At 37.6% G+C, this 24712-nt stretch overlaps 1 protein-coding gene across 2 annotated transcripts; it reads left to right on the plus strand.

The window, feature by feature from the left end:
* The first annotated feature begins 1533 nt into the window (after positions 1 to 1533).
* Positions 1534 to 23684, plus strand: rab3da (RAB3D, member RAS oncogene family, a). 2 transcript variants are annotated; one of them, XM_036564872.1, is made up of 5 exons: positions 1534 to 1600; positions 7162 to 7400; positions 16188 to 16306; positions 16758 to 16882; positions 19214 to 23684. In XM_036564872.1, the coding sequence occupies exons 2-5, from the start codon at positions 7164 to 7166 to the stop codon at positions 19399 to 19401; spliced, it is 669 nt and encodes a 222-aa protein (XP_036420765.1). In that variant the 5' UTR covers positions 1534 to 1600; positions 7162 to 7163; the 3' UTR covers positions 19402 to 23684. The 2 variants fall into 2 exon arrangements, with proteins under 2 accessions (XP_036420765.1, XP_036420764.1); XM_036564871.1 differs by having other exon boundaries at positions 1551 to 1771; positions 7164 to 7400.
* The last annotated feature ends 1028 nt before the right edge of the window (positions 23685 to 24712 follow it).

Genomic DNA, 24712 nt, shown 5'->3' on the forward strand with positions numbered 1-24712 from the left:
CTTTGTTTAACATAACCTGATTAAGCATAATAGAGACCTGGGCCTACCGTATTAAGCTTGGCTGACTGCTAACATGTTCAAATATACTTATACGTCTTTAGTGTAGGGACTAGAGTGACACTTTACGAGTGAGGACGACCTTATGCTTCAGATCTGCTTACTTTGCTGCTCTGTGCAAATATGAATGCATCAGTCTATCAGACATCTAGATGACACTTTACCAAAGGTTTTATCTAGCTTACCTGGAAATGGGCATTGTTGTTTGTTCAGAGAAACTACCTTTTAATACTTCTCTATGCAAGCCAGAAGTTGAGGCACAGCTATTTGTTGGCTGGAGCCAAATGTTTAGCCCTTCTTTAGCCATTGTTTTTTTCAAAGGGATATTGGGGCAGAGATGTTTATCCCTGTAACTTGCTTAAAAAGTTGGAAAAGGTAGGTTGCCAACAAAACTCCTATACAGCATAACAATATACAGGAAAGCACTGACTAGCATTAATATTATTAATATTATTATATAAATATTAAACAGAGACCCCCTGTGCTCTGAGCTTAATTTCCTATAACACTAGGAAATAAAAAGAGGCAAAATAAATATTTTGCTCTTACTGCAGATTAACTAATTGCTATAATTTATTGATGCATTACTATTTTATGAATATATTCATATGTATTAATGTATATTGTGCATATTTTCCTGCCTTGGCTAGTCAATTAGTGTATTCTATTCTATTCTATTCTATTCTATTGTGCTCTGATTTAATCTATTCTACTGTACACTGTTCTACTCTATTGTGCTTTATTCTATTCTATTTTATTCTATTCTCTTGTACTCTGATCTATTCTGTTCTATTCTATTCTGTTGTACTCTGTTCTGTTGTACTCTGTTCTGTTCTATTCTGTTGTACTCTGTTCTGTTGTACTCTGTTCTATTTTGTTGTACACTGTTCTGTTGTACTCTGTTCTATTTTGTTGTACACTGTTCTATTCTATTCTATTATATTATATTCTGCTATACTCTATTCTGTTCTGTTTTATTGTACTATTCTATTCCATTCTTTGAATTGTCTATTCATAACTGTCCATTTATGTCCATTTGACATTACTTTAAAACTCAAACTCTCTCTATAGAACAGTACCAGTTGCAAGCGTTGTCTAGGGGGGTATGATAAAGCCCCCAGCCCTGGCTCTGGAGCAGTAGAACTATGTTGTCCTGAGTGATAGAGCTCCATCTACATTTTGGATGAGTTAAAGTGATCCAGAAGTGATCATCCATCATCAGTACCTGACCTCACTAATGCTCTTGGCTGAAATTGCACAGTAATGTCTGAACATCAAGCCTTCTCAGAAGAGCAGAGGCTGTTATTACATCGAAGGGGTGAACACTCCCTATCAGTACCCTTGATTTCAAAGGAAACAGTGGGACATACAGGAGAGCGTTTGAACATGCTCCTCTAAGTGGACCTCCACTGATAGATTGATTGCTGGTGACGGGTTGGTCGCGGGGAGGGGCTAAGCCAGTGGCCCCGCCCACAATTTCCAGAGCGCGTCGAGGAGGGTGCTGCTCGCCAGTAGAAGGAGAAACTGCTACGAAGTGAGATAAAGACACTGTTTTTTTTTGCAGTTTCTGCAGTTTAGATGCTTCGTGCTTAGAAATTATCAGTAGGTTCATTTTCTTTACTCCTTTAAGGAGGCTCGCGGCGAGGAGCGAGCCGGTGAGCATAAAAAACACGTCGTTTTTGGGGAACTTTTAGGAGCTAAACGAGCGAGGAAGGTGAGTAGCTGATACGACACGGTTATTTGATGCGAATTAAAGCGATAGTCCGCTCAAGTGCTGGAGTACCGAGGCGGCAGGTGTCCATATGGAAGCGAACTGCGCTCTACTGTACAGCCTGTTGAGCAGCAGCCTGTAAGACAACCGCGAAACCACGTTACATCTAATAAACACGCGCATATTGCCAGTACTGAAGTGTGCAGACTGGTTTACACTGCAGCCTGAAGCTCGGCTCGGGCGTTTTTACTTGGCAAGTGTTGCTGTGGTGCTCTAGTCGCTTGTATTCGTCTGATCCCTTGCAGGGTGTGGGCACTTAAGCAATGTCTGTTCCACCGTTCTGCCTCCTGCTAGGCTTTTATCGCCTGAAGGGGAGGAAAAAACGAACCTTTAATAGCATAAAATAGAGATACAGTCCAACAGCAGCTAAAGGAAGTGTTTATAAGTCAGTCATGATGGTGAACATGGTAAAAAGAAGAAACAGTCTAAAGCTGCTGGATGACAGAAGCATCAAAGTGCGCTTTCGCAGGTATAAACTGATGCATTTCTGCTGGATTAGTCATTTGGCCTTCTCATGTGCTCAGTAAAGCACTGTAGATAGTCTGGCAGACTGAAACCTTGTTCTTTCCCTTTCCTTTACTAAAGAAACCTTGAAGAACCATCTTTTTTCAAGGGTGTAGGGCAAAAAACAGCAAGACAAGCTCATATCAATGGTGATTTACTGAGGATTTTTCATAGTTCTCTGTGAATTACCTTTGATATGAGCTTATTTTGCTGCTTTTGCCCAAAAAGATGGTTCTTTAAGGGTTATTTAGTAAGGAAATGGTTCTATATAGAACCATTTGCATGCTTAAATGGTTCTTTACATGGTAAAATGTTTATTCAGATTGATGGAGAATGTGTTGTCTGCTTTGAAAATGGTTCTATATAGCACCAAAAAGAGGTTCTTCTGTTGTTACAAGCTTGACATCACCACAATAGAAGAAACCCTTTTGGTGCTATATAGAACCATCTTTAAAAGCGTTCTGCATCAATGTGAAAAAAAAACATTTCACCATGCAGAGAACCATTTAAGCATGACATGGTTCTGTCTAGAACTCATGATTCTAAATAGAATCATTCCCTAAAGAACCATTGAAGAACCACCTTTTTTTTAAGAGTTTAGGGCAAAAAACAGCAAAACAAGCTCATATCAAGGGTAATTTACTGAGGATGTTTCATATTCCTCAGTGAATTACCCTTGATATTTGCTTGTTTTTGCCCAAAAAAGATGGTTCTTCGAGGGTTATTTAGTAAGGAAATGGTTCTATGTAGAACCATTTGCATGCTTAAATGGTTCGTTACATGGTGAAATGGTTGTTTAGGTTGTTGGAGAATGTGTTGTATGTTTTGAAAATGGTTCTAAACAGCACCAAAAGAGGGTTCTTCTATTGTTACAAGCTTGACATCGTGACAATAGAGGAACCCATTTTGGTGCTATATAGAATCATCTTCAAAAGGGTTCTGTATAGAACCATATACAACACATTCTCCATCAGTCTGAAGAACGATTTCACTCATGGTTCTAAATGGAGAACCCGTGTTTCTGGATTTTTATGGTGTCAGAACATCTAGATCAGACATGTCAAACTGGGGACCATCTGCGCCAAAGTGCTGTGGAGTTTAGCGTTTACCCTCATCTAAAGCTCTGAATTCAGTTCATGAAGGCTGTGCTAATTAGCTGATGAGCTGAATCAGGTGTGTTTAATGAAGCAGTGTACTGAAGTCTGCAGTGTTTAGGCCTGCGAGGACTGGAGCCCGACACACGTGATCTAGATGTTCCTTGAACTGATGCAAACTTCTAAAGAAACGGTTTCTTTACAGAGCATTTCACATCAAACGTTCAGTAGAGGAACATAGTGACTCAGAACTTTTTACAGTGGTGGTGATGGGAACCAGACATCTGAGGAGTTTAATAGAAGGTTAACCACAGAAGGTTATTAAATGAAATGAACTCTTTTCCTGAGGCATTGTTTTGCGACAGGTTTGAGCTAAGAATTTGGTCCAAAAAATATTTTTAAGATCTACAGCAGGGCATTGTAAGGCAGAATAGTCCCGAAAGAAGACTTCAGATTTACCACTATTTTACTATTATCAGAATCAGTCTTGTGTTGTAGACATGACGACCCCTGGTTGCCCATCATCACCACTGTAAAGAAATCTGAGTTGGTAATTTTCTCTGCTGTGTAGCATTTCATGCCAAACCATGCAGAAAAAAAGGTGAAATTTCCTTTGAGTAGTTGATTCATTGTTGCACCGTCATCCACTGGAATGCTAGACTGAGTTATTTCATGATTGTGCTCTCACTGAAAGACTGCGCAAGGCGTGTCACATCCTGCTGAGTCCATCGTCAGGTGTGCTATAAAGAGCTTAAGAACGACTCGCATACAATTCCTTACTCTGGCCATTGTAGTCTCAGCTTAACCCTTTAAACCCCAAAGGTCCGTATTGGATCAACACTTTACTTTCTTGCTTTCATAACTACATATCGCACATGTTACATTTACATTTAGTCAGTTAGCAGATGCTCTCAACCAAAACAACTGACAGAACGTCCAAACAGAGGAAGCTAATGTACCAGGAATTTGTAACCTGTGTTTATTTGTAATCAATAAGATGAAGAAAACAGAAACCTGTTCACTCTAAACACATTTATAATATGAAGTCAGAAGGCAGTTAATGAAGCGACTGCTCAGTGGCTTCTATTATAAGTCTTTTTCAAGTCAGTGGATTTACTGTTCTTTTCACAATTACTGTCCATTGTAATTGACCATTTACCATAGATGTGGCATAAAGAGATCAGGTAGAAAAAATCTGAGGTATTATTTTAAGATGAATAACTGAACAAAAAGCCTAGGGTTGAAAGGGAAGCTTACCACAGAGGCTCTGAGGTGTTGGCAGATCTTGGCCCAGTGTTGGTGTAGAATCAGGTGTGTTTCTGTAGACGTTGCTGAATCAGTTGTTGAATCAGCTTACTCTTACTGAAAAATGCAAAAAGAAAATATAATTAAAAGGTAATGTATTATCCTCTTAAACTACAGTCTTACTGTTCAGTTATTAATCTTAAAGCTTATTATTTGGTAGCTACTATATATTATATATTTTAATGAGTTATGTAGTAAGTGAGGTGGGTGCAAAACGGAAGGTTTGAGCACACAGGGTTTAAAGCATTAACAGTCCATCAAATGCTTTTACAATAATAAATATGCTGTAGCTTCTGTAGGATTTCTTTGATCTTTTGTATTGATTTAGAATGATTGACTGTTTTAACCTATATAGTGCTACACTCTATCATTGTAAAAAAAGAAAAGGATCTCCAAAGTGCTAACTTTACAGGCAGAAACATTGTTTAGGTTTAATGTAAGTCAAAGTAATGTGATTTTGTAATTAATTTCATACCATTTCTATTCTATACAGTGTAAAGTATAGCTGCTGTGCTATTTATTCGGTAACAACTAGGATTTATACAGTGACCAATATGAATTATTCAGTATCTACTATAGGTTATTCAGTACATTTTCAGTAATTGTTGAGTTACTAATAAGAATATTTCCATAATTACTATGAATTATTTAGCAACTATTTTAAATTATTCTGGAACTACAATAAATTCACTCACCACTATAAATATATGAGTACACAAAGGGTTAATGGGGTTAGCAGAGCATGGAATGCTATTACAGTTATAAATATGCTGTAATATCTCTTGAATTTCGTTGATCTTTTGTACTGATTAACACTGATTAACTGATTGCTGTGTCTTTGGCTGATCAGTGACCCAAGCCTTTCCTATGATAAGCTATACTTTGGAAAAAATGTCTAATTTTGGCATCCAGTGTTGTTTTGAAGAGAGAGGGGGGGGGGTCTGTGTGTTTGCTGACCATGCGCTGGCTTCTGTCTTTATGGTCTGGATGTTTTGTGCTGAGCTTGTCTCCACGGAAACGAACCCTAATCAGGGAAAAAGCCTCACTCAGCGTCTCTGATTTACAGATTTTACAGAGGGAGAGGGAGAGAGAGAGAGAGAGAGAGATGGGGGAGGAGGAGAAAGGCAAAGTGATGGTGAGAGAGATAACAGTGGAGGAAGGGGGGATAAAGTGAAAGTCAAAGAGAGGCAGGAAGAGAAGTGGAGGAGATGACGTGACAAAATTGAAGAGAGAGGAAAAAGAGGGATATATACGAGTGTGTACAGTCCAGCTGACAGTGTTAATGATGCATTACTCAGGCCTGGTGTTTTCCTGTCCTGGACATTGTAATGCTTTGCTTTCTGCAACACAGCTCTTGTAGCCAAAGAAGGCCTTGTTAAAGTGATGGTCCAGCCAAAAATCAAATTTACAGAGTTTTCCCATCCCTCTTAATGTAGTCCATCAGCCAAGACATGTTTGGTGTCTGAAGTTTTTGCTTCTTTAGTTTGACACTGGAGCTATGAGGCTAATATAGCAATTAATGGAAGCTTATACTGCAGTGATTAGCATTGTGCAAAGTACATACCTAAATCATTACACTTGTCCTTAACTGTGTAGAGTTGCTAGATAATCTCAAATAAATTTGGTTTCTGACACTGACATACTGTTATCTACAGTAGTGAGTCTGATTATTAGAGCTAGGCCTTTTGTTTCCAACCAAAACTCAACATTGAAATAAGAATATTACTACAGTACTTGCAGAGTTGGAAGAGTGATGCTTATGTCAAATAAAAATAAACTACAAATTACTGATATGTATTCTTTTATTTTACAGTATTAGGCCTTTTCTGGAGGCCTAGAAGGCCCTAAGGGCTCCTCACTACTGTTAGCTATAAAATGGCCAAAAGGATGTCACAAAAAGAAAAAGTAGTCATCTTAAAAGCTTGACTTTTGCCTGTACTTTTGTCTTATTTTATAGATAATATCTGAGTGATTGTGTTTGGGGAATATTGTGTTTTGATGTTTTGGCTGAATAATCATTTTAATTATTTGATAAGTTAGATCAAATATTTCAGCTGGCAGCCAGCTGAGGTGGTTCGGGCATCTGATCCGGATGCCCCCTGGACGCCTCCCGGTGGGGGTGTACTAGGCACAGCCTACCGGAACAAGACCCCGGGGTCGTCCTAGGGCCCGCTGGAGGGATTATATCTCCAAGTTGGCCTGGGAGCGGCTTGGGGTCCCCGGGAAAGAGCTGGAGGAAGTTGCGGGGGACAGGGTCATCTGGGATTCTCTGCTCTCCCAACTGCTACCACGACCCTATCTGGACTAAGCGGTTAACGATGATGATGATGATGATGATTAAATATTTTATAGAAACAGAGAAAACACCAATACAGAGCTACCCCACTGTACTAATGTTCCAATTTTTTTATTCTCACCCTCCAATCCCTTAGATGGCATCAGTGAGTGACCCCCGCCAGCAGACGCAGGCACAGAAGGATGCGGCGGATCAGAATTTTGACTACATGTTTAAACTTCTTATCATTGGCAACAGCAGCGTGGGGAAGACCAGCTTCCTTTTCCGATATGCAGATGACTCTTTTACCTCAGCGTTTGTCAGCACCGTGGGCATCGACTTCAAAGTCAAAACTGTCTACCGCAACGAGAAACGTGTCAAACTCCAGATCTGGGTGAGTAGGACTGATGGGAGTTGTAGTTTTCTGTGTTTTATGTCGGTCAATGTGATTCATTTAAGAAATGCATTTTGTGATTGAAACATCAGTGAAAATTTACCAGAATGAGAAGTTCAAACTCCAGATGTGGGTGAGTAGGAATGATGGGAATTGTAGTCCACAATTTCTGTGTTTTCTTGCTGGTATCTGGAATTCATCCGGGAAAAATGGAATAATGTGTTTTTGTGATCAAAAGTCAATAAAAACAACCAGAATAAGAAAAAACATTTGCCAGAACAAGATATGTAAACTTCAGATCTGACTAAGGAGGTGTTATGGGAGTTGTAGCACATGTTTTCTGTGTTTTTATTGTTATTAGTTGTAGTTCATCTGAGGAAAAAAGGGAAAATGCATTTATTTTGTGGTTGTAACATCAAAAAACTTTTATCAGAATGAGAAACCCAAACACTAAATCTGGGTGAATAAGAGTAAAGGGAGTTGTAGTCCATGTTGTTGGGAGGTGGTGGCAATGTGAGGAGAAAGTGAAAATGTATTCATGGATGAAATATGCATGCTTTGTTTAAAGGGCCCATATTGTGGAGAACAACACAAATGTTATAAGTGGTCTTCAGTGAAAATTTAATATTAAAATACAAGTAAAATGTAGAATATGGTCCTTTTAAAACTGAGCAGCTCATCGTTCTTCGACTCTGGTCTTTTATCAGATGTAGTCCACATTTATTTTCTTTAGAATTATGTTAGTCAACACAGCTTCAAAGCATTTTGCTTTTGCAATATGTAGCAATATAATGACAGTACCAGTATTTTGTCCATATCATGCAGACCTAGTTCAGTGATGTACTGTATTTTCTTAGCAGAGTGGGGGTCAATCTGATTTCAGTGAAAAGCTATTAAGGAAATGAGTCACAATTAATTTGTTGGCTAATGGAGCACTGCCATAGTAGTGCAGTCTATTCTGGCACAGCTTCCTCTGATCCATGATGACTTACACTCTCTCATGGGCCCATACATTATCCTTGCCTGGTCCGGATACATTAAGAACATAACAGACTTTCATTTGAAAGGATGCCTGTTAAAGGTGAATGAGTCCAGTTATCAGTAAATAAAATCTACAACATGGAAAATGTTATTGAGGTGAGGCAACCAGACAGACCTGAAGTGAAACTGCAAGGGCTTGTTTGAGATGAATATTGTATATTGGTTTAAGGAATTACTGTGAAACAATTGCAGTGACGTCTGTTTGTATGTGTGTATGTAAACTGAGACAGACTAGGTGTGTATGTGGAAGAGAGAGACAGACTGCATGTGCTTTCGCTACAAATAGGGCCTTCACTATTGATTTATATTAGTAATCTGGAGATCTACTGATTATGTCGAATTAATTGCATTATCAGAGGTTGTTTCAATAAACACAATAAAAATGGACTTAAGTGAACCATAATGAGCCATGCACAACCATTCAGAGGTTCCAAAATACTTAGAATACTTACTAAAAAAGATAAACTAGACTCTTTAAAAAAAAACAACTAAATATAATGTCACGGTTTTCAGCATTTAATGTGTCCACTCTTTGCATTTATTACAGATTCCAGTCTTTTCAGGAGTCTTGCTTTCAGTTTTTCAGAGATCTGCAGGGATGTTTTTCCACACCTCCAAAGTTCAGTTTTAGAAGTTGGTTGCATTTTCTGCTTCTCATGATCCAAATAATCTCAATAACAAATTTAAACTCACGAGTCTATAAAACGCTACTCCACATCTCAGATTTCCAGTTTTGTGTTCATTTTTAACTTAATTTCTCGACAGCTACACATCCTTTCAGACTCATAGTTTTGAGTTGTCTTCTCACAGTGGAAAGATGGACAGAAACACCTGTGGATGTTTTCAGATCTGAATCAAGAGTGGAGCTTGATTTTCTCCTCTCTCTCAAAGATGAAAGCTTCAAGTACTGTTTATCTGATGGGGACAGTTTTGGTGGTCTACCAGCTTTTGCAAGATTGTTAGGAGTCTCATTTTCTCTGTATCTTTTAATTATTTGAACTCCAGTTTTTACTTATTTAACTTTGCGTTCCCCTTCCTTATGCAAGACTGCAGTGTCTTGTGGCTCTCTGGTCTGGAGACTGCTACAGTCAATAGTGTTTGTGTTAAATCAATATGGAGATGGAAATGCTACAAACCACAAACATTCAGATGTAGCAGTGAAACCCCTGAGGGGAGTGTTTTATTTGTAAGAAGAAGCACTATTCAAAGAAGAAGCAATACTCGGTTAACCGTTCAATTTGCCAATATTCAAATAATGAAATCAGTATTCTGGGTATTTGTTACGTTTCTTCGTGGCACAACAGAGAAAACTACATAAGCCAACAATTCAGTGAAACACGACGGGTTTGCTCATATTTGTGGGGAAGTTTGTTAAGTTATACTTTGCTACTACAGCATGCTAGTGCCTGATTGTGAGCATGTTGCCAAAGATGCATTGTTAAGGCCGTGGCTGAAAAGCCAGATACTGATGTTAGATAGATTTCACAATGAAACTATATTTCTCTGACAAATAACATGTTGGTACATCATCGACTGAGAAAAAAATACTTTGTGTAGGAGATGACAAGTTCTCACCAACATCATCAAACATGACACTTGTTAGCTCTGTTAGCTCATTAGCTCATCTGAAGAGGCAGGCTTTGTTATTTAAAAAAAACCCAGCTGATAGTTGACTGATGGTTCAAACCAATTTTTGATATTGTACTCTGGAAGAGCAGAGCGTTTATGAAACGTGGGGCTACTATAAATTGTTTGTTTTTTTCTTATTCATTTTACTGCATTTGGAACCCTCTATTACAACCCTGCTGGTGACATCCCATAAAAATTAAAAATGATGAGTGGCAATGACTTAGTAAGGCATAGGAATAAGCTAAGTACGTCGTGGCTGCGACTCATGCCCTACCAAGTTATGGCCACGCATTAGGATCTCATTCCCATGCCTTACTAAGTCATGGCCATGACTTAATTATCTTGTTCCCATGCCTTACTAAGTCGTGGCCACGTATTATTTTTATTTATACAGGATGTCACCAGCAGGGCTCCGTACTCTAGAAACAAATGTTAGGTTTCTTTATGCTCATCCAGGAGGATATAGTTCCAGTTTCAGAATTTAGGAAATGCATATATATCAGCATTAGCATCGACATTGGTAGATATGTAAGTAAAAAATATTGGCTAAGAGTTCCCATATCAGTGCATCCCTAGAAAAAATATACAGGGCAACAATTTGGTGAAATAGCATTAAGTTTAAACAGGGCTTTGAAGTGCTGCACACTGTGTAATATTTGGGAATGTGTAATTGCATGCAACCTGTCGAAAAACATCTTGTAATGTCGTTTGTGCTTCAAACCTCTTCCCTGAGTGGATGAATCTATTGATTGCGAGCGCTTAGAAAGAGTATTTAACCTCTTATAGACCAGGGTATATTTCGGTTTTTCCATCTGAATTTCCATGACCAAATCGTAAGGCAAATTATTCACTAACGGCATGAAATAAATGTACATTTTTATTTATTTATTTTGTTTTTGTAAAAGCTCCCCTCAAATTGACAGAACATGTGTTTTATGATCATACACATATTGCTATATGCTTACAATTTACTGCTGAAAGCCAAAGACGCTCTTTGTATTTTTTTATAAAAATCATTTGTACAGAGCAGATCACTGAAGAGACGCCATCTGTTTATATTTTATAGCCCAGATTTGTGGAAAAATGGGTCGACTTTCAGTAGACAAAAAAAATTGTGAGTTCAGCTTCTTTTATTCTAAGGATTTAAAATTACATTACCCATCTATTTGACTGGAAAGAAGACAGTTACAGCTCTCATATGACACCCACCTTTTGAATGTAGCTTATGAAATATGAAAGTTATGACGAACTGCGTTTTGGAACCACCGGTGGTTTTAAGGAGTTGACAAGATTAAAAAGATTTGAGAACGTCATCAGTATAGTGTTAATTTTGCGTGTGAGACCTAAACATTAAGCCGGACCTTCTTTTTTAGCCTGTGCATGTGATGTTAATACATAAAGACGTATGACGCAGTCCAGAAAAACATTCACCAAATCCAACCCGACACCTATTACATTCAGATTTCTTAGTGTGCCCCAAGTAGCCTTAATTCTAGTTTTAACATTAACCCTAACTGATAGGAGGCTATTAAAACCACATCATACTGAAACTGCAAAACGACTGCTGGTTCTCAGGCTCTGCGTATGATGTGAGGGTCTGATAATGAAACAGAAACAGTAAAGCTGATCTCAGATCAGCATCTCTGGCTCAGGCTCTGTTCAACAGGAAGCAAAGACAGTGTTGCTAACAAGGAAACGGTGACGCAGTGGAAAGACAGTGTGGTAGCATTAAGGAAAAGGTCTGATCTGTGCTGAAACATAGTGTGAACACATAAAACTATGAACTTGCAGTTTGCATGGCTAAAGCATAAGAAAATAAAACATTGGGATATTGAAAAGACTGCAAAAAAACTTCATGTCTTACACTTTTAAATCAAAATATTGTGCTGTATATGTTAAAGAGGTAATATTCTCATCTTTTAAAAGTGATGCAGATGTATAAAATTAATACTGTAGAGTTGGCTGAAATAAATACTATAACCATAAATGAATGGTGATGCTAACCAGCTAGCTCATTTAGTTTGCCTGTTGCTAACCAGTCTCTTACTATCTTTCATTCATTGTTAGCAATGTTAAAGTGAAACACATTCCCTTTAGTCATATACTGTTCTTAATCTGTGTGAGGTTCAGTAATCTGCCTGTTGCTCACTGGCCTCTTGCTAGATTTCATTCATTACCGATGCTAGTACAGCATCAAGAGTGAAAGTCATAAATGAATCATTGCACAAGTCATTCAGTTAATGTGAGTGGGTTAATGTGAAATGGTTTATTGTAGGGAAAATGAATGACTCAGATTTCTTTACAGTGGAACCAGGGCTCATGACATGTACAACATGGAAACCGATATTTAATTTATAATACCAAAACGAGCAGTGAACCTCCATGTGTCTTCTCAGAGGTGGGTCATATGGCAAAAATATGATCACAACGTTTTCATGATGCACACAGTATGTCACAATATCTTGTGTTTTGAGGCCTAATAAGTTGGAACAGAAAAAAAACCTTAAAGTGCCACATTTTAAAAAATGCTACCAAAAACATTAGACCTCATTCACTAATATCTTACAAAGTTTTTTCTTAAATGTGTTCTTGAGGTCCTAAGAAAAAGTCTGTTTTCTTAAACAGCTGAATTGTTTGTGCTCTTGAGTGTGTACAGATGCTGTTCTTACCTAAGAACAAATCCCAGATAAGAAAACATTGGTGAATGTCAGAATCTTGATGAAAACTACATATGTGGGTTTTAAAAGAAATTTCTTCTTAAGAATGGTTGGTAAATGCCACCCAATGAGTACAAATATTAAATAAAATTAATTATTATTTTTATTCAGCATTTCACCAACTGCTCTGCACCAAATTACTGATTACTGATTTTAATTCATTTTTATTACTATTTTTTCAATGACACAAGTAGTTGTTCAGTGTTTATTAAATACTGATGATATTTATGATATGCTTAGAAAGGCATATTGTGACATACCACAATGATGATAAATATCATTATATTGCTCAGCCCTATGTAAGTTTTTATATGCAATGAGGATAATGTTACAATAGTGGTAAATCTGACTGTTTGAGACAACACCCTGCATGTATCCCTCAACCTTGGATGTGTTTTTGAAAAAAAACATTCAGACTAAACTCTTATTACAAAACTATCATAAAACAATGTCTGTGACATCAGTAACTTTCTGTGAGGGATCTTTAAGAGGTATTAAACTTAACAGATGTCTGGTTCCTATCACCACCACTGTGTACAATTCTGACACAGTAAATGTCTCTAGAATGGAGAATTTCACATCAGAACTCTGAACAACAGAGTTTTACATTATTTTTATTTAGGAAAAAAAAAAAAATCAGTGGAATCGATTAATTATGTTTTTTTTTGTATCTCTTCCACCCCTGTTGAGCACACACACACATAGGCTATAGTAGTCATTTGCTAACAGTATTACTTTGGTCTAAATGTTGTTTAGATAGAGAGTTTAGAGACTTTTCTCCCTATAAAGATCCCTATATAATTTTTAGTTGAATACTAACCTTAATCTAGTGCGCTAGATTCCTTTGCTTGTTGCGTTCATTTATTATTGGCAATGTTAGCAATGTTATCATTCCTTTAAGAGGTGCACTGTGGTCAGTGCTTGACCTTGTCTTGCTGTGTGTGTTTTGGAGGTGTGTTTCAAGGGTGTGGAGGACTCAGACACTGGTGTGAGTTCCTGCCTTTACTGACTGAGTGTCTTTTTAGAGTTGCTTAATGATAAGCTTAAGTGTGACTGCAGTGCTGTTTCAATATAATCCACTCCTCTCAGGGTTTCTCTCTCTGCCCACTCACAGAACGTGTGAATGCTGACTTGTGAACAGCAGTGTGTGTGTATGAGCACATGCAGGTTTACTTAAGGGAGGAGTCTGAAAATGAGGCATGACTTTAGTTTAACTTTGCATTGACTCAGTACAGTATTAGGGAAGAAAGTAAACATTACACATTACACATCAAGTCCTGAGTAATAAGACACACTTAGAGTAGGGATTTCTCAACAGTATTGTCTTGGTCTTAAATACCCTTTGGATGGAGAGTTTAGAGAGTTTGTCCCCCCCCCATAAATATCTTAAATATAGTTTAAATTAAAATGAAACTTCATTAATTTACTCAAATCACTGGTTAAAATGTACCTTCCAGATAACTCACTATGCTGCCCTATGTTATAGTATGAAACACAGCTTAATGAACACACCTATTTATATGCACTTTTTGACACGTAATGATCTTTAAAGGACTCTGCATATTTGGCTATTTTTTTTTAAGTAAGTCCATTTTTATTGTTTGACCTTTTTTGACTCTCATTACAAAATTAAAGGGGAATTTGGACAATTTTCAAATCTAAAGCAAGAGTGGAGCTTGATTTCCTCCTCTCTCTCAAAGGTGAAAGCGAGCAGCGTTGTTTATCTGATGGAGACAGTTTTGGTGGTCTACAAGGTCTTGCACAGTTTCTATTTTCCATTATTTTTTTCCTTACTTATTTCATATCTAGTCCCCTAAGAAATATCCACTGAAAAATAAATACAGTGTCCTTAATTGCTGTATTGACTAGAAATTCAATAAAAGAAGGGTGATCTCTGACTTTCGCTCAGTACTGTGTCCAGGCAGAGAACAATCACCAGCCTTTTTCTTCAGGCTGCTTGTCATTATTGTGTGAATGTGTGTGTTTGTATTGGGCAGCTGTTGAGCTTATCTCTGCTGAAAACAGAGGATGGGGTTTTGTCTGTAGCCACCCATTAACCCTTTTCAATTACATATACACTGTCACCATGGTAACCTCCACATGACAGGTCACGGCAGTCTACGTAAAGTCAAGACCTTGCAGTGTCCTGGAAACCTATTAGTGGTTGCCTAGTTACCACACTGCTAGTAAAGCTGGCTTTCTAGTTTCTGTTTACAGTTCAGCTATTAGTGTGCAGTAAGCTAATAAGATGCTGTCTCAGTCGGGTACAAAGACACTGCCAGTTCAGTCTCACTCGATATGGTTTTTGCTTTGCAGAAGCAGCTTCATTACACCATAAAGATCGTCATCCTCTTTGATGTGGACATCATGTGATGCCTGTAATGTTGTTGATAAAGAGCAGGAGGCAGTAAACATGAGCAGAGAGCAAACATAACATGACAGAAGAAAAACTGGTGGCACGAGCAGCCACTGGGTTGCAGTTAAAATGTGTAGTGGTGTTGCTGATTAGCAGATTTATTATGCTGAAAGGTTATTACAGTATAGGATGTGTCCTTCATTGATAACCTGTTTGGAAGAACGGATTAGGAAGATTACTCCATCACCTCTATATCTGCTGTACTTTCTTTTGTAGTCTGGTAGTTAACTGTGGAGAATCTTGTGAATTTTCACCTTCATGTACCAATCGTTATATTAATATTGGTATTGCTTCGTGCTCCGTGATGCAATGTTACTAAGATACGATGTGTGTTATTTGAAGATATGCATTTAGTCTAATTTAATCTGAAAATTGAATCTAATGTTTTATCTTATAAAGTTTACACCTGGTTTATCTCGCTTTGGTTCATTTTTGAGGCAAAATAGCTTGTGAAATAGAAGTAGCGCCTTTTTGTCCTTAGATGAACATATTTAGCAGATGACTTTATTTGTGAAGTAGACAAAATTACATTCAAAACAGGCTTAATGCTTATATATTTAATGAATACTTTTATTCAGGGCGATTTACAGTGGTAGGTGACTGTAACGTTAGGAGGCCTGCCCAGTAGTGAAGTAGTCAAATTGTGAAATATTTCATGTGGGATGGTGGGTTAGAACCAGTATATGTTCTTGTACATATAGAAGAAAGTCTAAGATTAATAACTATAATTAAGATAGAAATGCATTGTGGTAATCTATTAGTCTAGTTTAAATTATTAATAATTAAATGATAAAATATCAATACTTGGGCTTCTGTGTATCTGTGCTAAGTTTAAGCCCAAAGTATTGCAGTATTACACTGTATTGATTTTTCTTTTTGCTTGCACACCCAGATATTAAGCTTCCACTGATTTATTTGTATTTATTTCCTGGAATGCTTAATGTGCCTAATGCAGCTTTGTTTGTGTGTTTTGGCCTGCTGTAGGACACCGCAGGTCAGGAGAGATATCGCACCATTACTACAGCCTATTACAGAGGAGCCATGGGCTTTCTACTGATGTACGACATCACCAATCAGGAGTCGTTCTATGCTGTACAAGACTGGTGAGAGCTTTTTATCAGTCCATTATTGACGTTCAGTTCATTATTAAATATTCTAAAACATATTTTTGTTTCTGAAATCTGATTGGCTAAGCCATGTTCAAAGCTGTTGTACAATGCACACATTTCAGTGCTGCTAAAGACTGTGTGCTTCAGTGATTTTGCCACAGTTAAGGGAGTATTACTCCCCCTTTGGGCCTAACGCCATCCCTTAACCATGGTAAAATAACTAACACATGGCTTATTTCTTTGTTTTATTTCGTTTGTGTGACAGTACGTTTATATACTTAGAAGCATTTCGCATTTTCAGACATTTTGAAGTGTAATTTCTACTAAATTTGCACTGAAGTTGTTAATGCCATTGTCATTGTCTGACTTAGGAGTTTTATGTTGTTCGATTCCATCTTAAATTTGTGTGTTTGTGTGCGTATATGTGAATGTGTGTGTGACTCAGGGCGACTCAGATTAAGACGTACTCATGGGACAACGCTCAGGTGATTCTGGTGGGGAATAAGTGTGATCTGGAGGATGACAGACTGGTGGCCACAGAAGATGGACAGAGACTAGCTAATGAGTTAGGTGAGCTTGGACATGTACATTTCACTTTACGTGTGACTAGGGCTGGGACTATAGAGTAATGTGATGATTATCACAATTAATCAGGTATTCAGAGTTTTTAAAATTGGCCTAATAATAAAAATGGACTTAAGCAAACCATGCAGATTCTTTCAAAGGTTATAAAATTCTAATACTTTTGGAAAAAATTATCTAACATAAATGATATGTGACAATTGTCCAGGCTAAGATCTTTTCTGTGGTCCTTTATGGATGTGAAAACTGGACAGTAATAAAGCAGAGCAGGATAAATATTAATGCCTGTGGACTTTGGTGCTGACAAAGACTTTTAGAGCACCATGGAGGACAAAGAAAATAAACAAATGAGTCCTTGAATAAATCAAGCCTCACCTCTCACTCGAAGCCCAGATAACAAAACTAAAGCTCTTTTTTTTGGACGCATTACAAGAAAAAACATTCCATAGGAAAAGTCAATTAAGCATGGAACAGTTGAAAGTAAAGGAGGAAATGGATGCCCAGCTACAAGATGGATGGATGGACTTTACTTTTTAGAATTCTGGAACTTTTGAAAGGCTCCACAAGTCCATTTTTATTGTTAGGCCTATTTTTAAAAACTCTGAATACCTGATTGATGTTTTGATAGTAAATATATGCAGCAGAAAACAGTGTTTACAAGTGTTATACTCAAGAAATATCCATACAAATAAAACATACATACAAATGAATACAGTTTAATGTTAGATAAATGCCCAATAAACATTCCGACCTGCTGGCTATTATAACTGTGCGTCAGAGTGGTTCAGCCCTCTATATTTAGCATTTAGGAGTCAGAATTGACTTGACGGCCCATATAAGGAAAACTGAATTTTTCTTTTTTTTGTTGGTATTTGTTGTAGTGAAAAAGCTTGATGTAATATGTAAACAGTAACATAAAATTACAAAACATACTGTTCACTCCTCAGTCCACACAGTACTTATATGGAAACTAGGCTGCAAAAACAGCCCATTTTGAATTAATTGTTTTTTGTGATGTAGCAAAAAAATGACATATTTACATATATCCACCTATTCAGCCAACAGCACTTTAGCTCCAACAGACCCTTTCCTTTTTTCTCTCTCTCTCTCTCTCTCTCTCTCTCTCTCTCTCTCTCTGCATTGCAGAGCCAAATTTGGCATGCAGGCACAGGCGAGGTTATGATCCATGCTTGACAAATCAAATACTGCTAATGAGACAAGTGTTCGTACTAGGAGGAGACATGCTCCACTATCATTACTCAAATATTTTACATCATGATACCCTCATAAACCCAGAATCGTGTGCATTATTATATTGATAGCAATGCCCACACAAATATTCCTCGAAATCCAGTCATATAAACATAACTTATTGATATGCTTCAGTCATTGTACCACTACTCTGTTTTACAAGACAGTACAGTGCCTCTATCTGCTTTAGATAATTAGACATTGACATAATATAGATACCTCATATGCACATATAACGTCATACAGTAACCAAAGTCAGAGGCCACTCTTCATTTATTGAATTTCCAGTCAAAACCACAATTCAGTACAAGTAAATATTTCTGAGGAGATTAGATAAAAGATAATCCGCTTGTCTAAGGAAGAAGAAAGTCAAAGGAAAACAAGTGGAAAAACAGGAGTATCCAAAACTGGTGTTCAAAATTGGTGATTTAAAATGATTTAAAATGTAAAGAAAATGGGACTTTTAATAAGACTTGGTAGACCATCAAAACTGTCCCTGTTCAGATAAACAGCACTTCAAGCTTTCATCTTTGAGAGAGAGGAGAAATCAAGCTCCACTCTTGATTTAGATCTGTAAAAATCCACAGGTGTTTCTGTCCATCCTTCCTCTGTGAGACGACACTCAACACTATGAGTCCTGATAATAAAGGCAAAATGTGGATACTCAAAATAAAATCTGATATATTTACGTGTTTTGATTTCTGTCGGGCGGGGATTAGTAAATTGTAGTATATTTGATTTTTTTTTTTTTAAGTTTGTTTTTAGTGTCACATGACTATGGCTCTTCAGAAATAGTCCTTTAAGACAGTTTCCTCTTTTTACTCAATTTGTGTAGAATGGAAAAAATATACTTTGTGTTTTTGATGCTTTGTTATATGTTTTGTGTGTTTGTAGTGTGATGGACTGCCAAAAACATACCTATGAGTCTGTCTCTCTGTCCATTTATCTATCTGCTATGTATGTGTGTATGTATGTATGTATCTATCTATCTGTGTCTTTCTATGTATCTGTCTGTCTACTTGTCTATCTGTGTGTCTTATACACCTGTACATTGTGTCATTTCTCCAGGGTTCCAGTTTTTCGAAGCGAGTGCTAAAGACAACATCAACGTGAAGCAGGTGTTTGAGCGGCTGGTGGACGTCATCTGCGACAAAATGAATGAGAGCATGGATGGAGAGCCCAGCCAACTGGCCAATCACAAAGGCCCCAGCCTACAGGACACGCCCCCTGCTGGGCAGAATGGCTGCTCATGTTAATGATCGCAGGCCAATGCACAGCCACTTACACTGTTACTGGACCATTCACTACCAAACCCACAAAGACAGACTACTGTTCAAAAGTTTAGAATCAGTGTTTTCCATAGTGTCTTTTTTCACATTTTCTAGCAGATAATACATATAATATTGCTAATAGTCCACAAATTAACAGGTTTCACATAATTAGTAGAAAGCTGTAACTATTAAGAAATGTTGAATGTGTCCAGAATGATGAACAGAGATTATCCTAAAATGAGAACGCAGCATAACATCTAGTCTTGAGGGACCAGACGTGATCTTGTGATGAAAATACACATCTGGGGAAAACTCGTTAAACGTTTGGTGCTGGATTTTGTCAAAATCTGCCATTAACAAGGGTACACCCCCTCCAAAACACACCCTCAAATTTCTCTAGGCTGTGCTCTTGTAATATCCAATGTACAACTGTTAGCCATGCTAACTTGCATTTCATCCACAGGCTACAGGCCTGTTGTCCGTTGGACAATGTGACAAGCACACCATCACCCTCTATCCTTATTTTACAGAGGTAGGCAAAGGTAGTGTTAGGAGTCTTGCCCAAGGACTCTCTTTGGTATAGTGTAGGGTGCTTGCAAGATCACATCTGGCCCTGAAAGACTAGAAACTATCAAGAGTGAAGAGATAATAAAATTAATATCAAGAATGTTTCAGTGGTGAAAAATGTCAAAGCAGACAAGGTGGCAAAAAAATGTAAACAGATAATATTATATTATTTATTAACTTTTTTTGTTCCCAAAATAAGTTACACATTGAGTAAAACATCTAAAAATACCTTTTGGAATCTAGTTTGTAGTAACTATGAATTGTTCAAATTATTACTGTATATAGTAAAAATTAATATGGCAAGTGACTCCAAACTTCTGAACGGTAGTCTATGTACGCATTAACCTTTGTCAAACACACACACACACAAAATATACACTTGACAGCTGAAAACAAACTGTTACCAACCTGTCTGAGATCAGTTCCACAATATACGCCTCCTCCAGAATTAACAGTTCATTTCTTTATCAGCATCCCATTCTGTTCACTCCAACATAATTCCCTCACAGACTCAACACCATGACCAGCCCTGTTTCAGTACTGTTTTTAACACAAGCCCACTGACAAATCTTCACTCAGACGCAAACTTGCATAGAACCTACATTATACAAGCAGCCACTATCAAGACAAGCTGAGGAGGGATCAGCGAGGGGCAGAGTTTTTAGATGAACGCAAGGCTAGCCTCAGTGAGCTAATTAACTTGGCAAACTGTAATGCAAACTGTTTTCTTTAGAAGTTGTACATGTAACATACATTAACTATATGTTCAGTTGCTTTGTCTGGATTCGCCTTAGCTTTGCAAGCTAGCAGAGTAATATAACTAATACAGCAGTTTTGTATAACAGATGGGCTAGTTTGCTACAAGAAGCCAAATTTAAATGTAGAAAATCAAATGATAGTTTTGAAATATTAAGTACACTCTTAAAAATGAATCCCTCTAATTGGTCCTTGGCGTGGTTGGACGGTTCTAGGAAAAACCTAGGTATAGAACCTTTACATTATGAGGAACGTTCTTTAAACTTTAACAAGGTTATATTTGCATATCTAATTTTTCAGAAATGACTCTTTAAAGAACTACAAACAAAAGTGGTTCGTCTGTGAATTTTTTGGCACCTTTATATTAAGAGAATTTAAGAATGCTCTGGCTTATAGAGAGCTTTGTCCACCTTTTTTGGGTTTAAATAGGAAATGGTGTCAGATCACCACGATTTCTGGGAAGATTTTTAGAAGTCTACGTTTATGTTGGCTCGATCTCTCACCAAGGGGTCATCTAACAAAAATCATCGGAGCTAACAGTCATGAATGCCTTCAAAATGGTGTTGAGTATTCACCAGAGGGAAAACAGCGAGGGCAAGTTAATAAGGCCATGTTAAAAACAGTATTGAAACAGACAGGTTTTTCTCCTTGTCCCACTCAAAGTGACCCACAATTGTGGAGTGGACTGACTGCCTTTAGCCTACAGCAACTAAAAAGTAGCTGATTAGTAAGAACATAAAGCAGGACGCTAGAGATTGTTCACTGAACAGGAACAGATTGTTTTCAGTGTTTAATGCCAAAGACTCAACTGAACAGACGTTACAGTTTATTTTAGGTTACTACTGTACGAGTGTCAAAAGACACTGAATGTAGAAAATGAAAGCATTTTGTTTTTCTTTTTTTTTTTTCTTTTTTGGCCTTCTCCACAAGTCATGTGTGCATACTCAATACTGTTATGCCCCCTTGTGGACACTGAATGTAACTGCTGAACATTTATCTGCACAGGAGTCACCAAAGTCAGCTTGTTAAATAACTGATGAGCTCAGTTAGGTGTGTTAAGTTAGGAAAAACTGAAAGAATACTGTGTCAGCGATGGAGAAAGTCTTGTATCTGCTTTATGTGTAGTCTGTATGTAATTGTAAGTGACCACTGGATGCCATTATGAAAAGTTTACCAAGTACCATTACCATATTTTTAATCATAGATAAATCTTTTACTCTGTGCCATTCACAAAGGGCTTTTTATTACACAGTACCATTCAGCAGTTTCATCTGAAGTCAGATGCCCAGTCACTTTATCCTTGTATTGTAGACTGTTTTAACGTCGGATATGGTCTCTGATTGACTCCTGTTGAATGATCCTTTATTTTGGTTCAATCTTGTACTTGCTGACGTCAAACCTGGCCAACATCATCATAAAAAAATTACAGTGTGTCATTAAAACCGAGATACGTGCAATAGCTGAAATCACATGAAGTTGCTGATGTACCACTGCAGTAATGTTCAATAAGGAGTTGTACTACCAACAGAGCTGGTCCTCACTATTAAAAAATTTGGTTGAGGACTATAACAGTTTCTTCTCTTCTGAGAAGGCTTTACACTAGATGTTGGAACATTGCTGTGAGGATTTGATTGCATTCAGCCACAACAGCACTAGTGTCAGATATTGATATTGGATGATTAGTTCTGGATCACACAAGCTCTCAAAGGTTTTGATGGAGCAACATCACTCCAGAGAGTAGAGTTCAGAGCTCAAATCACATGCATTGGTTTATGTACCACTGCAGTAACATTCAATAAGGAGTTGTATTACCAACAGAGTCAATGCTGGTCCTCACTACTGCCAGGCAAAGTTTGTTTAGGGACTTCATTAAAGGAATGTGCCAGTGTTTTTCAGTCTGATCTCTGTCTACTCCATCAGCAGCATAGTGACAGTTGGAACAGTCAAAAAATTTTAAGGCATTCTCTTGTGCTTAGGTAGCAAACTGAAAACCCATTGACTTGAAATAACTGTCCGTGCCTGAAAACGCCCCAGATTATTTTCTGGGACAAAGTTTTCACACCCCACCATCACGCCATCTCTCCTACCTCTGTTCACCACAGTGGGGTTGGCCTTCTAGCTTAAAGCAGAAGTCACCCAGATCTCCACCTCAAGTTCTCTGAGATCTCACCCTTCATCTCATACAGCTTTTCTCATATTAAATGAATTGTTGAAGGTATGGTCCAAACTAGTAAACATCTCTTGTATTAGAAGTCAGTGGGCAGGTGCTGAAGCAACTGCCCAATTGCTTCTACTATAAGTGAGTCTTGACTCAATGGGTTTTCTGTTCTTTTCCATGTGCAGGGAAATAGCTGTCCATGGAAATCCAATTTACAGTATAGATGCAGCAGACAAGGATAAGTTTGAAAAACACTGGAGTATTACTTCAAGATTAGAGTTAAACTTTCCTCTTCTTTTTTGGATTAATCTTTGCCCACTTTTTATGCCTCTCATTGTGTCTGGGAAGCCTTCAAGGAAACATTCTGTAGTGAGAAGCAGTGTATCCAAAGATAGACTCCTAAAGGGAAGATATTTATTTGTGTATGTACTTACGTTGTAAATGTATATGTACTTTATCACATCTCTGTTACATTATGTGCCTCCTGTCATATTAAGGGTTTCTATTAGATCTGTTTACCTTGAAATTTACACGGAAACGAGTTACGTTTCAGATAAACTTAGGGTGTAACAGATCTACAGGTGAAAAATGTCCTGTGTATTGGCTCATTTCATAACTCATTATTCACAGCCATAATGCTGGACTGATTTCAGCTTCAACTCCTGACCAACATAATATACTCTGTACACTAAATGGACTGAAGTCACAGTAAATCCAAAGATAAAGATACAGATGACTTCATTATGAATCTGTGGACAAACCAAATAAAATGAAAAACAAAGCATAACATTGTCATTCTATTTTTTCCTTCCTTTCTTCCTTTTTTTTGAGCATTGAAAGCAAGAACTATATAAGGAAACAGTTTCCTTTTGTCTTTTTTGTAAGCAGGATGGTGGGTAAGCTGGCAAATGGGCATCTAAAAGGTGTTGTTTTTAAGAATCAGTATATACACTGCATGTCCAAAAGTTTGTAGACACCTGCTCATCCAGCGTTTCCTCTAAAACCAAGGGTATTACTAAGGCTGCAACAACAGCCTCTACTCTTCTAAGAAGATTTTACAATAGATGTTGGAACACTGGAGCATTGCTGTGAGGATTTGATTGCATTCAGCCACAAGTGAGGTCAGGTACTGATGTTGGATGATTAGTTCTGGATCACTCCAGCTCACCTCAAAAGTATTGGATGGAGCTCCATCATGCTAGAGAACCCAGTTCCACTGCTCCACAGCTGTCAAGGTGATGCTTGGCATGGGACATGGCAACATGTGCGGCTGCTCCAGAGTACCCCATTCTATTGTCAATGCTTCTCTATATGTGTGTGCACAATAGAACACCTGTGCCATCTTAAAGTAGCTGAATTTGGTAATTAGAAGGGGTGTCCAGATACTTTTGGACATATACAAGCTGTGCATGTAACTTCCTTGATTGTAGTTTTAAACTAGGACAGAGCGGCATTACGAAATCATGGATTACATCTTTTATTGATTTACTTTTATTGCCAATCAAGTTTATAACATGCTAAAATTGGTTCAGAGAATTGCTTATCAAAGATCTTCAGTGATAAATTGCAACGGAAGATGGAACCAACCATACCCTCGATGACGCCTGGTGTCATACATCCTGTCCATGTTCAGAGAGCTTTTATTGGGTTGAATGTTCGGTGTGGCAAAGAAAGATACGGATGTAGGACATACAAAGAGTCTTATTTAAGAGTACCTCAAATTTCATGAAATTATTAAAATGTACATTTATAACAATACAGTGTACTGAATTCCTTTGAATTTTTGACTTTAAATTGTATCACATTATTTATGGA

This window comes from Colossoma macropomum, unplaced genomic scaffold (assembly GCF_904425465.1).
Source record: "Colossoma macropomum unplaced genomic scaffold, Colossoma_macropomum, whole genome shotgun sequence".
Classification (NCBI taxonomy): domain Eukaryota; kingdom Metazoa; phylum Chordata; class Actinopteri; order Characiformes; family Serrasalmidae; genus Colossoma; species Colossoma macropomum.

What these genes read in the sequence shown, in the direction of transcription:
- rab3da (XM_036564872.1), top strand. Translation starts at nt 7,164, where the DNA reads ATGGCATCAGTGAGTGACCCCCGCCAGCAGACGCAGGCACAGAAGGAT. An exon ending in GTGTCAAACTCCAGATCTGG is followed by an intron (nt 7,401 to 16,187) that starts GTGAGTAGGACT and finishes GGCCTGCTGTAG; the next exon opens with GACACCGCAGGTCAGGAGAG. An exon ending in GAGACTAGCTAATGAGTTAG is followed by an intron (nt 16,883 to 19,213) that starts GTGAGCTTGGAC and finishes TCATTTCTCCAG; the next exon opens with GGTTCCAGTTTTTCGAAGCG.